The sequence below is a fragment of the Clinocottus analis genome, unplaced genomic scaffold (assembly GCF_023055335.1).
Source record: "Clinocottus analis isolate CAN_PGR_092001 unplaced genomic scaffold, fCliAna1.0.p SCAF_10, whole genome shotgun sequence".
NCBI lineage: Eukaryota > Metazoa > Chordata > Actinopteri > Perciformes > Cottidae > Clinocottus > Clinocottus analis.
This window is the reverse complement of record NW_027175821.1, coordinates 17,938,644-17,955,910: the sequence shown is the minus strand read 5'-3', so window position 1 is coordinate 17,955,910 and position 17,267 is coordinate 17,938,644. Positions and strand designations below refer to the sequence as shown.

Sequence of the window (17,267 nt, the reverse complement as noted above, 5' to 3'; positions counted from 1 at the left end):
GTGTGTGTGTGTGTGTGTGTGTGTGTGTGTGTGTGTGTGTGTGTGTGTGTGTGTGTGTGTGTGTGTGTGTGTATATATATATACCAACAAAGTTACATTGTTTTAAATGGAAGACTTGGAGCTGGAACATAACTGTGTTTGGGCTTCAAATCCATTGCCATTTATGGTAAAACTTGTAAAAAAAAAAATAAAAAAATTGGGTTGAGGTCAAGTGGGTGTGTGTGGGTGTGGGTGTGTGTGTGTGTGTGTGTGTGTGTGTGTGTGTGTGTGTGTGTGTGTGTGTGTCTGTGTGTCAGCCAGACACCCACACAAACTGTGCAGTCATTTCTCTGGACTCTAAGCCCGCCCCCATAACCAGCAACTCAACCTCTAAGTGTAGGAAGTTGTACTAATATTAACCCTCTCACACCCTCAACAGTTACTTCCACATGTGAACACATGAGCAGTAAAAGATGATGCGGTTGCAGCTTTCCCTTTTCACACACACGCGGTCAACAGACACAGACGTGCGCTTTTGCAGTTGACAAAATGTTGTCTAAATCCTTTCATGCCTCCCAACAGGAGAATCGCTCTAAACACATGCGGGTGGCAAGAGGAGCGTGGAGACACAACACGCTCTATGAAACCAACTCAATGAGCAACGATTTTGATCACAGATGTATTATTTAGGTAACCCTTTAAAAGATAAAGACAAAACACCAGACAAACACCTGTTCCAATATTTATTTTTGCAAAAAAACTATACTAATCTGCAGATTAAGCGATAACGTGTTGATGTCAACCAATGCAAATGCTCAGAAATGATGAAACGATAAATTAGAAATTAGGATTATTGATTGTTTTGCTGCCAGTGGTTAAATTAGACGACTGACTTTTAGTTTTCACGTGTTATTCCTGAGACGACTTTGTGCTTTCAGGTCTCACATTGCTGTGGAGCAACACAGTGGCTGGTTTTCTCCTGTGCCAATGTCACGCAGTAAAGAGGCAGCGGCCTGGCCGTCATGTGATTGCTGAGTTCATGTCCTCTGGCTCTAAAAGCACAGAGCCACACAAAATGCTTTAGTTTAGCTCCATAAACAAAACACAAGGCCTTCCTCTTTCCTCCTCATCACTTCCTCTTGACCTCTTACTTGTTCTCCCAACTCTGCACAGCAATGCTGGCACTTCTTCTTCTGTTGATTCTTATTTCATCTGCCTCTTGAGCCGAGGGTCTCTTACGCCCTGTTCACAGTTTCCTATAAACCCGCCACAGAACGTTTAGAGAAAAAGCTGCCTGCTTAAAGATGTATTTGTTTTGAGCAGCCTGTGCACATCAAATTAAATTAAGTCAGTTTCTTAGTGTCGCTGGCATTCTGGTGGTGCATGTCTGTGAGTAGCTACAGTGTGTGTACATAAAGAAGTGAAGAAGTTATTCTGAGTGAATACATTGCTGGCTTGTGTGCGTGTGCGTGTGTGTGCATGTACTTACTCAGCAGAGTCAGCAGGCAAGATGGATATGGGGGAGAGGTGGGAGCTGTAAAGAGAGGGGAAAAAGACAACAAGGTTAGGACATCACATAGTCCTCCACTCCCTTCCTATGCTGACATGAAGTGACCTTGAAGCGTGTCAGGAAGCAAGAGTCAAAACAGGGAAGAGGAATGACAATAACCATGAACACAGCTGGGTATACTCTGTCTCTCTGTGGAGACTCACTGACCTTGTGGTACTGTGTGTGTGTGTGTGTGTGTGTGTGTGTGTGTGTGTGTGTGTGTGTGTGTGTGTGTGTGTGTGTGTGTTTGTGTGTTAGAAAAATCAAGAGTCAGAGATCAAGCGCTGAGTAACAAAAATCAACATAATGAGGTTATGTTTTCACTGCAGTCGTGTCCTAATCTAAGATCCCCTGTGCCAAATGACAATCTCAAGAAGCGCACGCACAGACACACACAAACACACACACACAGTTTTGGTCACTGGCGCCACTCTGGGTGGGCAGATTGTTATTTAGGCTACAGAGCTCCGCTAAACCCTGCTCATCAGATAAATGTGTGTGTGTCAAATCATATTTGTTCTTCAATGTTCCTCTATAAAAAAGGAAGTGTGTGTGTGTGTTTATTTGTGTGTGTGTGCGTGTGTCATGAAACAGGGATCAGATGTGTCTGTTGATTCAGCAGCCTGCCGCTGGCCTCAACACACACACACACACACACACACACACACACACACACACACACACACACACACACACACACACACACACACACACACACACACACACACACACACACACACACACAATGACAGGCTCGCCAGGACTCCAGATTTATATAACACTCCAACACACACGCACTACACAAGGTCGTTCACATTATGCCCAAGTGCACGGATACATCTCAAATATAATGTGTGTGTGTGTGTGTGTGTGTGTGTGTGTGTGTGTGTGTGTGTGTGTGTGTGTGTGTGTGTGTATGTGTGTCTCAGACACTCCAGCTCATCTCATTAGGAAAACAGCAGCTGACATTATGCAACCTTTCTGTGTGGATAGATATTGGCTCTTTAACACAATCTCACACACACACACACGCATACACACACACAGTCTTAATGCAGTAAGAAGTCCTAAGTTAGATCGATATTGACTGAATTATTGATGACAGAAAGGAAACAATAACACCCTCCATCTTTATTCTTCTTTCTCGATATGTTCTTCTTATTCCTCCCTCGTTTCTATCATTGCTGGCTACATCTCTTTTCTCTCCTCTCATTATTTCCCTCTTGATTGAAATTTGCCTTTCTATTTACATACCACTTTACATACCATTGTTATTAATCTTGCCTCGCTCCTTCTCTTCATCACTTTCTCTCATGCTTTATACAGAAATATCACATCTTCTTTACTCTTTTGTCATCTTTCTCTCAAGGTCTTTCTCAATCTTTCTCCGCAGTGGTTCTTTTCTCTAATCTGTCCACGTCCTTGTTACTGGCTTTGAATGTAACACAAGTGAATATGTGTGTGTGTTATACTCAAAGGGAAGTGTTTTGGAGATCAAATAGTAAGTAAGCCTCCCAAAACTGCCCAAATAATGTGGCTGTGAGGGAAGTAATCAAAAGTAAAAACAGACGTTATTTTTGATTTGCTTGCTCTCCCAAGTAAATAAATACTTGGATGATATTAAACTAGCTTCTGGATTTGTGGAAGGCCAATCTATTATTAAGTCCATAATTATCTGGACGCCGATCCTTTGCAATTTGAAACCCTCCTCCCTTTCTTCTTCTGTTCGTCAGCGTAGAGAACTGCCCTTTAAGCGGGGACACGCAGCTCTCTGCGGCAGCGACTGATACCATCTGACAGCTCTGGCTCTCCTGCTGAGTTGTACCCAAAGGGACCAGGCTGGGTGGCTGCATCACTAACAATAGATCATTGATAGGGCCCTCAAGGACGTTACATAATCTCCACACAAATTAAGTAGCAAAGATAATATCTGATCTTACACCATTTTGCCCCCGAAGACTTGAACTGAAATTGTTGTTGTGGCCTTTGGGGCGTCCCGGCCCTCCTCGAGCTCCCGAAAGCCGCGGCATTCATAACATTTCTATCAGCGTGTATGAGCCCTGAAGGACCTTGTACGACCCCCTTTGTTGGCCCTTTTGGGTTTTTCTTCCCTGCAGAGAACACCATGACATGGACTGAGCATTCCTGGTCCCTGATGTAGTTGGAAGTGGTTTTGAGGAGGTTTGGATTATGTCTGAAGGTGAGAGCCTTCCTTCACTAGCTGTCAGACTGATGCCGTGTTCACACTGAAAGCGTTGCGAAATATTCGCAACGCTTTCAGTGTGAACACACCATAACAAATATGCTTCACACCCAAGAAGAGAACAGAGTATCTTGCAAAGCACTTTTGGTTCAGGCACATGACCGATCGTAGAGGACGACACACCAGTCTCTACTTGTCCATTACACACAAATAAATATCTTTAAACAAAACTTAACAAAACAAACATGCATGTTTCCATTCTGTTTTAGGAATATTAACTGTGACTACCAACATTACCTTCGTACAATGGCTGAGAAATGTAATAATATAGTATATTTTATAATAATAATTCAAGTGGAAAACAATCCAATGGTATTTTGCTCTGACAAACTGGATACACTCCCCGGCACAAATGCAATGTTGTTTTTGGTGTAGGAGTGTACTCTGGGTGTGTCAGGTCACTGTGACATCATCTGCTGGGCGTTATTACAGCAGGCTAATTTCACCGAAACAAAAGTGTGCTAACACAAAAAGCAAAAGTGCCGATTTGGCAACATTTGCTTTTCTTAAAGAGGAAGCTGTTTGGTTGAGTGAATATTTTTCCGTCTTGGTTCAGACTACAGAGCCTGCAAGTGTTTATTTCACCTCAACTCATAACCCTCGGCACTCGACAGAAATATTGTGCGTGAATGAATGTTTTCTTTTAATCGGTGTTGTTCCAAGTTTAATAACAGGTGTTCATCATTCCTCAGCTATTATGTAGCACCTCATACAATAGAGCACATTTCTGACCTTGCCCGAAAAGGTGCAACTTACTGGAAACTTTACGCAGATGCCAGTGTGGTTAAGTTATTCTTTAATAGGGTTAATTAGGGTTTCTTAAGATGTTGTGTGTGTTTCTGAGTATAAGATCATTTGTTGTTTAATGTTTATTAAATCATTCAATGATACTTGTGCAAACAGAACTGATGAAAACGGTTCACTTCAATGAAGATGCTTGTTGGAGTGCATATCATGCAGTTAAGACACATTTTAACAAATGAATCAACAACAAGCTTTCTCTGAGAGGGTTTAAGGTTAAGTATTTGCTCATATTGCTGATCTTGGCCTTAAACCCGACAACGTGTGCAACAAGGAAGCCGTAGTTGAGGAATAACAGCTTTCCAATGTGCTCCCCGTAGGTCCGATTAGATTAGCTCCTGCCCTACGGACTGGAGAGGTAGCCAAAGACAGAGAAAAGGACTTAAGGAGTCACACCTTGTTGGCTCTGATACTGTAAAACCATTTAAAGTGATCTGAGTAAACAGGCAAACACTTTGATAACGTCTCAGAAGAAAAAACAACTTTTGAAATTAGATTAAGTGGTGATGATCATTGCTATTTTTGATATACTTATTTCTGGGGCGCTGCCCACTTAAATTGTTTATTTTAAACACATTACGCTACTTATAAACTATCTATTCTAATTTATCATGGGAGAATAGTTCAATGTGGACTTCATAACCTTCACATGTACTGCCAGTTTAACACATTACTGCCTCGTATGTTTTACTGGTCATGAAGCCATGAGCTTTGTGCATAAATACATTTAACTTTCAGTGTACTGCACGAAATATTCGACTTCATATGGCAATGTCAGCTTGCATGTTACACCTCCAGAAGGTTTGCGACCTTTATAAATTTATGTCCGACTTATGTTTATGCTCTGTTGCAAGGTGATGCTCTTGTTTTTACTATAACTCAGTATTTTAACAATGCATGGTTGAATCCAGCTTTCGCAGTCTCTGCTGCCTTTCAGTGACAAGTTCATTTATTGTTGTTGTGTAAACAACTGGTCTAATTGTATATACTACAAACCACATAACACAAATATAGGCCAGGAGTATTTGTTGCACGCAGGATTTACTGCAGAGCTTAAACGCTGTGCTGTGGTATCGGTGGCCTCACTTCAGCTGACCGAGTGACTAAACAACAAAAACATCTCAGCATCACTGTGGTTTTGCCTGCTGCGTTAAATAAACAAAATAAAATGTCAACAGAGCAACTTTGTGTCATCAGTGCGGATGGCGACGAGGAAAAGGGAGCCTTGGATTATTTACAGCAATCCTCTGGTAACTCAAAGATTGTGTGTGTGCGTGTGTGTGTGTGTGTGTGTAAGGTGAGTTTAAGGTTAGTTGTGATTCCACAGAGGTGCTGTTGTCAGCAAGCCTGCTCTGTTCTGGCTGGGAGGTCTTACAGACTGCTGCAGTCTACGCATCCATCAACCCCTCCCCCTTCACCACCACACCCCTCCACGCCCCCTCCACCCCACACACACACACACATAATTGTATACCACACGTATATTGGGTGTCAGCGTGCACAAGACAACACATTTCACTGCGTCTCCCTTCACACAGAATCTGAAGCATCGTCCTGCATCTCACTGACAGCTCGTCTCTCAGCCTCTGGAAGAGTAAACATTTACGGAGCTTCATGTCGGAGCCAAGAAACTCTCACGGAGCCGTGCATTCAACCGACTCAAACGTTGACCAGGTCACATCTGAGAAGGGTTGGGATCGGTAGATGGTAAATGGACTTGAAATGTGAGAATTTGTGAGAAGAATTTTACAATATCTAAACATAAAAGACATTGCCGTGGACTGTGAGAAATGATTATTTTAAGGCATTTAATCAAGAAAATATTCTTATTGTAATTATTATTTTAAGGCATTTATTAGACTAATCAAGGACTGCATCTTTACATGCCTCAGATACATTGCAACAGTATGATTGATTGAGAAAACACTGATTAAATCAGGATAACTCCCATTATCAGCCCCACTTTGTCACAAAAAATGCTGACACATTCTCAGCCAGATCCCTCTGCCTCCTTCATACTTGCATAACACAATGTCAGCTGCTAAGTAATGTCTTGCCCTGTTTCTATTCCTGCACAGGAAAAGACTTTCTCCTGTCTCTGTATTCGTTTTCATCTCTGCCTGGTAACCAAACAATAAGCAAGCTATGCACAACCCAATCTAGTTACCCTCCAATTCCTAATAAAAAGACATTACATCACATAAAACCTTCCACTAATTCATTCACGAGTTAATCCACTAATGTAGCTTTCACCTTGTATCTCTTTGTTAATTATTCCACTTCATTTTCCCTTCTATTGCCATCTTTCCGCTCTTAAACCCAGCGATGCTTATCCATTCAATTATCTAGCATCCAACCACATTTTTCTTCACATCCATCCATCCATCGATCCATGCATCCTGCATTCCAGTCGGACTTGAGACGTTACACAACCCTGATGTTTACCTCTGAAGCAGAATGTCACAGGCCATATCCTCCCAGCTGTGTGGCGTTCACTGTGATCTGTCCTTTTTGTTTTGTTTCAGCCTGAAGGTTTTTCAGAGTGAAGGTTGTCTCGTTTGTCTGGCAGGCTGTTTGTCAGTTTCTCTGCTGTGTCTCTTCTTCCGCTGCCCGGTGCGGGTTATTGAAAGTCCAGCGTGTTTTCTATTTTCCAACACCCGCAGAGAAGTCAGCCTGACTTTTAACCAAACTCAGCACGATTCCTGTCGCTTTTGTCTTTTTGCCTGTTAACCGCTTGACACATCTCCTGCAGGAGCAGAATCCAGCTGTTCGGCTTGTTCTGCCTGAACTCTCAGCGTCTCCGTCAGGTTTCTACTCTGTCAGTGACGGGGCGGCTAAAGCTCGGCCTCGTATCCAGTGGGTCGCTCTATCCCAGCTGAGCACTTTGAGGAGTCAGCGTCGGCACAAGCAGGTCGAGCAGCAGAGTCGGGGTATCGCCTGGGTGCATTCTGTGGCGTCCTCTGAACCAGTATGTGCGTGTCTGTTCTTGAAGGAGTGTGTATGAGTGTGTGAGGTTGTTTCCGCCTGCACTGCCTGTAGAAGTGCTGCAGTAAACATCCAGAGCTCTGCTCAAATATATGAGCTTCTGATGTAACCAGGCAACAACTCTCAGGAGGACCAATGAGATGGGACGGGCTGAAGTTGGGAGCCAATCGTAAAGAAGGAAGGACTTCTGCGAGCCAATCAAGAGTCGGCAAGGGGAGGCGGTTTGATTTTTTTTGGACCACTCAGTGGTGAATATAAATTCAGCAGTTATTACAGAGGGCTATGTAATGGTGTGCGCACACGCACACGCACACGCACACGCACACACACACACACACACACACAGAGAAGCACACCTGTGTCTTTTAAATCATCCTGAGAGCCTTTCGCGATGGCAGCTTCTCAGACACATTCAGGCATCAACGCATTTGACAAATGATTAATGACAAAGGGATGGAGAGGAGTGACAGTGATGCCTAAAGAGCTGTCCGGAGAATGAAGCGACACAGAGGGAAAAATATCAATACAAACAAAAGTGCGGAGGAAAACAGCGCTGAGAGAAGAGGGAGAGAGGTATTCAAGTGTAATTAACGTGTTTCAAATGTGCATATTTCACAGTTGGGGTGTGCGTCCCTGAAAAGTGCTTTTCTCCCCAGCCGAGACACTTCGGTAGCATCTGGCTGCGATGATATGGAATATCATAGTACTTGCTCTGGCCCTCGCTCTGCTGGATGGACAACGTAAGAAAGGAAGACGACCCGAAGGTTCGTGTGGATAATGAGATGTTGTGGGCGAGGAAGCATGACGACGAGTGTTTATCCCATTTTTGGGAATTTTGAATGGAAAAAAAATGGCCTACGTTTTTTTGCAAAAGCATATAACAGGGAACTAAATTGAGAACAAGACTATGCTCGCCTATCTCAGCTGGACCCTGAATGCAGCAGGTTGGGAACATCGTTTGCCAGAAACATAAACGTGAACATAAACAACAGAACATAAAACGTTCTGTCGTTTTTAACGTCTTTGTCATCAGTGTTGCGTCTGAACGTTTCAGCCCGACGCCTGGCAAGTGTGAGAGCGCCGAGTTGCGTAGAGGCCGGGAGCGGTACTGCAGACAGAGATTTCAATTATAGCTGCAACATATTGAAAAAAACTAGTTCATTTTTTTGGAGGTGTGAACTTAGTTCAAAATGTTGAATTATGAACTTTGAACTGAACCGGTTCATGTAGAAAGTGAACTTTCCCAACTCTGTTTGTCATTAGCATATTGATTACTTGGTAAACTGAAGCCATGTTTATTTTAATACCAAGTTTATTTGTATACAGTAGACTTTTTACAGCAGTGAGAGTAGGACGTTCATGTTTTTGTTGTTCGATGAAAGAATAAAGTTGTACTCACAAAATGTCATTCTAAAAAGTTGTATTATAAATGTTTGCGTGCATGTCTGCTTATGAGAAGGGAAATACAGTTAAAATATCCCAAAATATCCAGTTTATTCCTGTTAATTCCTGTTTATTCCCGTGGAAAGTTTCCAACTTTGAATATTCCCAGACTTTTGCAACGCTAACTGTGATTGGCTAATACATTTTTAAAAAAGCCAAATTTGCACACTCAGCACCTGGTCAAATAATTAACATCCACAGTTGGTGGACATGGCCCCTTATATCTGTAAGCACCCATCAGGTGTGATACCGTGCAGCTGATAAACACCGACTGAATCAAAGCAATCACACAAGGAAACGAGGGTAGGATCTTTTTGTCCTCACAATGTTTCCGTGTCAGCCAGTGCGTTTCCAAAAGAACAAGACATCAGATTAACTTGGTTCAAAGTAAGAAAGGATATCATGCTTGAGATTACGCACAGTTTTATCTGGCGCTCGAAGGGGAATTCCAACAATACGAAGTTTGATGAAAAACTTCAGCAAAAGATAACGAACGAGAATATGAACAGAAAAACCTGAGATTACTCGATAAATTATGAGCATTTTCGCATTCTATGATGTAATGCGTGTCTGGCATCTCACGGTAGGAGTCTTTGCCTGCGAGCCTTAGTGGAATAGTGACCACTAAACAACCGGTCCAAATGTCTAAGCCTGAAGTCAGGAATCATACAACATGTTAAGTATACCAAGTGTCTGTTTTACGAAGAATATTTTAATGGTGAACGCAACGAAGTATAATATATTGTTGTATAAAAGTCAATATCAAACAACAGAATAAGGCAATGTTATTGAAAAGGGAGATAATCCAAAAGTGTCTCTTTGAGTTGTACATCAAAATAAGTAGGACCCAGATGTACCACTGATTTATAAAAGTGTTTCAACCACTGAAGGAATCCAAGAGGAACTCTACAACATCCCACAGATTCCTCAAGGAAATAAAGAATAACCGTTACACAACTCGGGTCATTAATCATCAACTCGTTTTTCGGTTGATTTGTCGTTCCTGGTACTTTGAGCTGAACTCTAATCCCGACCTTTAACGTGATCATCTGTGAGTAACACAAAGAAACTCCTGTGGCAAGGTGTTGACCCGACGAGGCCTCGGCAGCAGCGTGTGGGCCGACAATCAAAAGGATTGTGTTCCCTCCCTGCGAAGACTGAGGGACGCGAGTGCTCATTAGAAAGCCAGATAGGACTTCTGTACCAGAACTGTGGGGGAGAACTGATAGCACACGTGGTGAGTGGTGCTATCTAGGTCAGTTAGGATATCGTATCACACATTGTGCCCCGTGCAGGGGCCCGGGCCTTGACACAATCGGGAAGTGAAGGGTGAGGGAGGCAGGAAGAAAGAGAAAGGGAGAGGGAGAGGGAGAGAGAGAGAGAACTTCTTTTTAAATGTAAACGTAATAATATGAGTGGATGCTTTGAGTTTTAAATGGACCACACGTTGATAGAGGTGTCTCTTGAGTAACTATTGAACACTCATGTTGTCTCTATTACTATGCAACGTGCAGTATGTTCTACTGTAAGTGTGCACATGAACTGTTTTCAAAACTGTCCTGTGTGCAGGGACACTGCAAACTGAGATCAGCTGTAAAAAAAAAAAAAAAAAAGTTCATCATTTATAATACAACAACCAACCAAAAGCCTATTATGCTCTCAGACACTGCCAACATGCCCGAGTTAGATTTTAAATCTATATTTTTGATGAATCACATCCTGCGTGCATCGCGCTACCGACACTAGACTACACTTCAAAATAGGCAAATTTAAGTGACAGTACAGGGTATATAATTATTTATTTTTTTGCACAATATTTGAGTCAAAAGTGTCTGTGTCTTATTTCCTTGGGTCACTCATAAAATATTAGATAAGATTAGATATTCCTTCATTAGTCCCACAGTGGGCACATTTCAGGATTACAGCAGCAAACAGGGTAAAGTCCACACAAGAGACAAAGTAAAAAATTTAAATGAGTAATATAATTAATAAACGGTAGAAAACAGTAAAATAGGTCAAAATACTAAAACCCAAACCACTGATACTGTCCTGCACAAACTTATATACTGTGTTTATTTCTATGTGGAAATCCTGCTGATGTATGATTCACCATACGTGACACATGTTTATAAATAAAGTACCAAGAAAGCACAGAGCAAAGATGTTTTCTGTTCAATATGCGTTTCCTCTTAAGACAAAATAAGGCGAGAAGGCATGAGGAGGGTTTGGATGGATCAAAGCTTTTTCTTGCTTTGCGTCTGTCACAAGCTTCAGCTTACGTCTTGGACAGCTGTCATTGCATTGATTGCTCACTGAAAGGTCAGCAACAAGGTCAAAACTGAACCTGACTCAACACTACTGAGCACAGGGGCGATGTGGTGAATCTGAGTGACTCTTCTCTGTCCATAAAACGCAAAGGGCCCCTTAACACCGCACATTTTTGGTCAAATATTATGTAATCAATACAAAACGGTGGTTCTAGATCACACTTAGACAAAATTGAAGATAAGTGTTTTGTAATGTGTTTAAATGATATCTTCTGGGTTGACCTTTTGTCTCCAGAGGTCTGACATTGCATTTTGAACGGAAAAAAAATCTATAAATCGTTCGCAAGGACAGACACTTTCCGATTCTCCCGCCTCCTCCTCGCTCCCTCCCTCCCGCTCCTCCTCACAGGGGCCGGCAGTGCATCTCAAGAGTCCTCTGCCGTGGCCTGCCGGACATTTTAGTGGCCTCATGAAAAATACTTTCCACAGTAAGAGAAGATAAAAGCAGAGGAGGGGAGTAGTAACAGAGGAAGCAGAGAGATCAGAAGAGAAATACCAGATTATATATAGATTTGAAATGAGCAGAAGGTGTCAGCGTGTAAGGTGTGTGTGTGTGTGTGTGTGTGTGTGTGTGTGTGTGTCAGAGTCTATTAAGGGTGCACAGCAGCAGCCACAGACTTCCCTGTCTGTCAAGAGCGACAACAACAACCTCAGTAAATGTTGAGTCACTAGTCGGGAACTTTCTTTCTATTTCAGAGCTGGCACAACCAGTTCTTTGTCAGAGAATAACTTATGAAACACACATGAAACGGCGAGCGACTCTCAGAACAGTGAGGGAGTTTTAAGTTAAAGAATCCTCAAGGTGAGGGTTACTTTGGCAAAGTTTTGAGAGAATTGAAATGGGTAACACTGCTGGAGGAGGGGCACAAAATGAATGACAACAAACTGAGATGAAAGACAAATCAACAACCGATTAATAATTCATTAAAAGAGTTGTGTTTTTAAAACGGACCACGCACACATGCTTAAAATTAATGACACTGCTGGTTTGGGAAATGTTTCACGAGACACAGAAATATAACAAATTATCCTCAAATATAATTTTAACATTACATAAAACAATTAGTTAATTAATCCATTGACAGAAAATTGATTTGCAACATTTATAGTAAGTGAAACAATTGATAAATTAAAGTCCTTTTTTTAATAAAAAACTATTGAAATTCACTGGTTCCCTTTTCTTTAGTGTAAAAATGTGTCGGCTTTCTTTGGCTCTATAACAGCATACTGATTAGGTTCATTTGTGTTCCACTCAGCGTGGCTGTATTTATCAGAACAAGAAAATCAAATATTGTTGGTCATTTTGTTCATTAAAAACTGTGGCTGAAAGCCCCAAGTTGTTCCTACAATAGCAAAATCAAAAAAGCAATCTAATATCAGTACAATTGTGTTTTTATCTCTGACTGTGGTGTAATTATGAAGCTTTTGGTCCACGTCTGGAGTGTGTTGCATGTGGAGCTGGAACTAAAATACGTGGGTTTCCACATAAAACCCAGAAGTATTACCATTTCTTTACTTTTAGGTCAGATGAGCGAGTAGACTAAATGCTTCAAAGGAATTCAGAGTACTTGATATTTTTAGCAGTTTAAACAGATGCATTCTTTAAGCTCCGGGCCGACATTATTTCAATGGATTTGTGGTGTGGGCTGCAGACTCCACATGCAGGTCTACGTATGCAGCAATAATCCCCCAGACCAGACACCGAGGTTAGAGAAGGTCACGGGGATGATGATGGCTGCAGGCTCGCAACAGCTAAAAGAGAATTATTACTAACAACAACATGCCACTGAAAGATGAAAACTGTTTTGGCCAGCGTTGTTTAATTAAAATAATTTGCTTCATCAGCAATCATTAAAGCTTTGAGAACCGATGGACAACAGCTGTCACCTAAAACCATACACCAGACCACACACACACCCACACACACACACACACACGGATCCTTTCGTGTTGCCCCACAAACAATGCATTAACTACTAAACCACTTAGATATGAAACGATGCAGACACCCACTCATGACACGCGCGTGCTGAAGCAGCTTGTTATCCCTGCTGAACTATCACAACGGGAATCTTGGCAACATGTTTAAAACATTAATGTTGCCTTGATCCAGTTACGACGTCAATTCATGCTTTTGTCTCCGAGTTACTGCCAGAGATATATTGCATGTGTGTGTGTGTGTGTGTGTGTGTGTGTGTGTATTTTCTCAGTCATGTGTGTGTGTGTGTGTGTGGATTATGGATTACACTGTAATCATTTTAAAGGCCAGAGGGACTACCAACCAGACTTGCAGCATGACACACACACACACACACACACACACACACACACACACACACACACACACACACACACACACACACACACACACACACACACACACACACACACACACACACACACAGAGTGTTGTAAAGCCTCACAGCGGACTGATTTATTGCCTTACATTGCTTTACTACGTTGTCTTTGCCTAACAGGTAGCCAGCCGCTGAGTAAGCAGAACATTGCGGTGGACTCGGTGCTGATTGAACAAATAAAAAAAGCAACATATTTAAGTGCAGCTGCATGACTGCAATGGGACCTCGACACAGATATTCATGCTATTTAAATCATAAAAGGAACATTTTGCGTACATTTTCGACTCAAATTCTATATTTTCACAACCAAATGAGTTGTTATTTTCGGAGTAAAAAAGCACATTTGCAATACAAATGATAGCTCCACCTTATTTATTTTGAATAACTTAAAGTGCGCACAGCGTCAGCAGGGAATCTGGCTGTTTTTGCAGACAGGAATTACACCCTGCGGTCCCTCCGCTGCTGGTAGACTACTTTGCCGAGTGGAGCGCTGGCTCACTGACCTACCCGTTTGATATTTCACGCTAAATGCTTTAATTAAGAAGCATTTTGCAACTTTGCTTTGGAAACTCAGTGAATACACCTTAATTCACTAATTTCCTTTTGTGTTCTGTACTGACTTGAGTTTATCTAACAAAAACTGCGTGACTCTTCCCATATCAGCATTATCATGTCTTTTGTGCATTTTTTACTGACACACGCTCACTGTTCTCTTTGGCCACACGCAAGAGATTGAGATTACAGGCGGTCCTCATCTTTCTTCAGCGGGATTGAACATCTGTGAGGAACCGACCCGTGGCTAAACTACAGAGCTCGAGCGCTGCATCTTTCAGCGTGACCAAATGGAAACTACCGTCACAACGCCGTAACATACATTTTGGAGGATTGTTTACTCATAACATTGTTCCAACAACTATGACATTAAATAATGAGGAGAGGCTCACGTGTGGAGAATCCTTTTTAACATACACCAACTAATAAACATGTAGCTGGTTGACGAGATGAGGTTGCCTGCTGCTTCTGTCACTACTTCCCTACACCACAGACCATCGACAACCTGAGCTCAACTACTGAAACAATAACGTTTTAAATGATCCAAATTCATCTTTGAGTAGATAACCTTTGAAAGCGGGAAAACTGATGACAAGTGAGAGCTGCATGAACGCCACTAGAAAGTGATGAGATATTATAATAATCCATGATACAACAAACAAACTGTGTCGATCAGAGAGAAAAACAGCAGATATTGAACTCAAAACCATATCACTTAAATGTGCAGTTTTTTTAAAATCCAGTTCAGGGGCCTCTGTCACATGTCATGTCTTCTCTGAATACGTTAGACTCTTCACGAGGTGACCAGAGAGAATGAAACAGAATCGACCCTCTTATCTCCTCATGTAGGAGAAGTCTGTGTGCCTCACCTGGCTGAGGGGCTGTCGTCAGCGAGTGTGTGTTGTGGTGAGTCAGAGGAGACAGGACCCTCCTCTCCGTCCTGAGGCAGCTCTTCACATTCGGCCTCGCACTTCTCATCGTCCAACAGCTCTGTGATCTGAAGACAGAAATACAGAAGACACAAAAGGTTATTACTTAAAATATCTATATTGTTTGTTTTTTTTTCCGATGAAAAGGCGCGTTTAGACATTGCTATTTAGAGAACAAAAGGGTTTATGGTCTGATTACCAGAGTTATTCATCTGGAATTTGTATTTTTGGGAGTTAATTTGGTTTCCTATGTAATAAAGTTTAAGAAATATAACGGTGCAAATATTAGAAATGTATCTCCATCTTTCTTTTCACTTTACAGAAAATAGTATCTGTTCCAGGACTTGTATAAATTAAAAAAAAGAAATCCCAAGGTAAATATGTATTTATTTATTATTATAACCAAAGCTTTCTTGTTTAGCAGGTTTTTACATCAGGGTACACGTGCAAGAACCTTTGGAAAAAAGCACATTGGAAATTGATGCCAACCTTCTGAAGTTGGAGGGATTAAGTTTCTGGAGTTAAATACTATGAATCCCTTTCACCACGCTGCGTGAAGATCACATGAAAACTATTTCCCTGGTCATTTTGTTGAGGTTAGTTTATTTCTGTAGGTGACGTTTAGCATCTGGAGAGGAACTGTCTCCAACAGGGGCATCAAACTCATTTTAGTGAAGGGGCCCCATGCGGCCCATTTTCATCTCAAGTGGGCCGGACCAGTAAAATCACAACACAATAACATGATACATTAGAACATGAAGAATCCTCTCAAATCTTGAGAACTTTACCAACTGATAATCAGTGTAATCTGCACAGACGCACCATGTCGACAAACCAGACCGTGCTCGCCAGCGACACGGTGGTTAAATACATCCTGGCTGAGCTGCGGGGGAGAACTTCAGATCGATGTCAGTCTTCCTGGCACATACCTGACATTTGATAATGACGTACGTGACACCAATATCTTTAAAGCACTTAATCACATGGCACCTTAAAATGGCTCCGTAAAATATTATGTAAAGCACTTTCATGTTTAGCACTTTGTATATTTGCCTTGTAAATAATAAACAGCAAATAGAGAAAAGGGAGGGAGGGCTGGTGGGATTAAAGTAGGACTAAATGACAGATCAATTTCATGTTGACGTAGCAAAGTACCCATGCATGAGAATTATACATAACGTAATACGGCACAAGCAGTACCTACATGAGCAAAACTATTTTAATGCTTGACAGAAAATTAAAACTTTGCAATATATATTACGTGTGATTTTCACATGCGTTAGTTACAAGTGCCTGATCATTTTTGTATCTACAGCAACTGTTGTGAAGACGATGAAACAAACAAGAATTGTTGTTGGAATAACAGGCATTTGTTTCATTTAAGTACTACAGATGATGAGATTCTGATTCAGATACTGAGTAACATTTAGTAACTTGTAAATGTGAATTTAAAGCAGAGGTCAATGCCATAGATAGGTAGTGAAGAGGATGGGAGGAAGGTAGCGTAAGAGGAGCTATAGAGGGCAGAATGTAATGAATCTGAAAGTAGACAGAGGGAGGAGGGAAGGAGAGGAGAGAGTGGAGAAAGATGCTGGAGAGAGAAGTGAGGGGGTAGTAACAAGACAGGAATAACTCATAACACAGACAGCTGACGGCCTGTGAACAAGACACAAACACAAATCCTTGGGCAGAAGCCTACTGATGAAAAATAGTTTCTTTCCATGTTCATTCTGAAATATCATCAACTGATAAACACGCACACACACACACACAAATGATTCAAGCTATACCATATATATATATATTTCGTTCAGAATTTATGACTCAAGACATTACACAACGCATTACGTTGTGTAATGCGTTGTGAGCAGTTTCACATTGAAACTATTTTCTTTCTCCAAAACTACATCCACCGGCTTCAACCCCCCTCGAGGAAGCGTGCGTCCACTTGGACGAGAGGCTCGTGTTTATAGTGTACGTCCATATTTATAGTGTCCATAATATCTTGGTCATGATTTCTGTAGCGCATTGAGCTCCACAAGCCGCGTGCCACAGGGTACGTGAGGGAAGGCAGACATCTCT

The 17,267-nt window shown here is 41.7% G+C and overlaps 1 protein-coding gene across 3 annotated transcripts in view; it reads right to left on the bottom strand.

The window, feature by feature from the left end:
- fam13b (family with sequence similarity 13 member B) overlaps positions 1–17,267 on the bottom strand; it is a 70,618-nt gene that overhangs the window by 18,084 nt on the left and 35,267 nt on the right. For all 3 annotated transcript variants that reach the window (XM_068593726.1, XM_068593735.1, XM_068593744.1), the window contains exons 7-8: positions 15,126–15,253; positions 1,469–1,513 (exon numbers count right to left, since the gene is read on the bottom strand). In XM_068593726.1, coding sequence (XP_068449827.1) covers positions 1,469–1,513; positions 15,126–15,253 — 173 coding nt within the window. The remainder of the gene's footprint in view (positions 1–1,468; positions 1,514–15,125; positions 15,254–17,267) is intronic.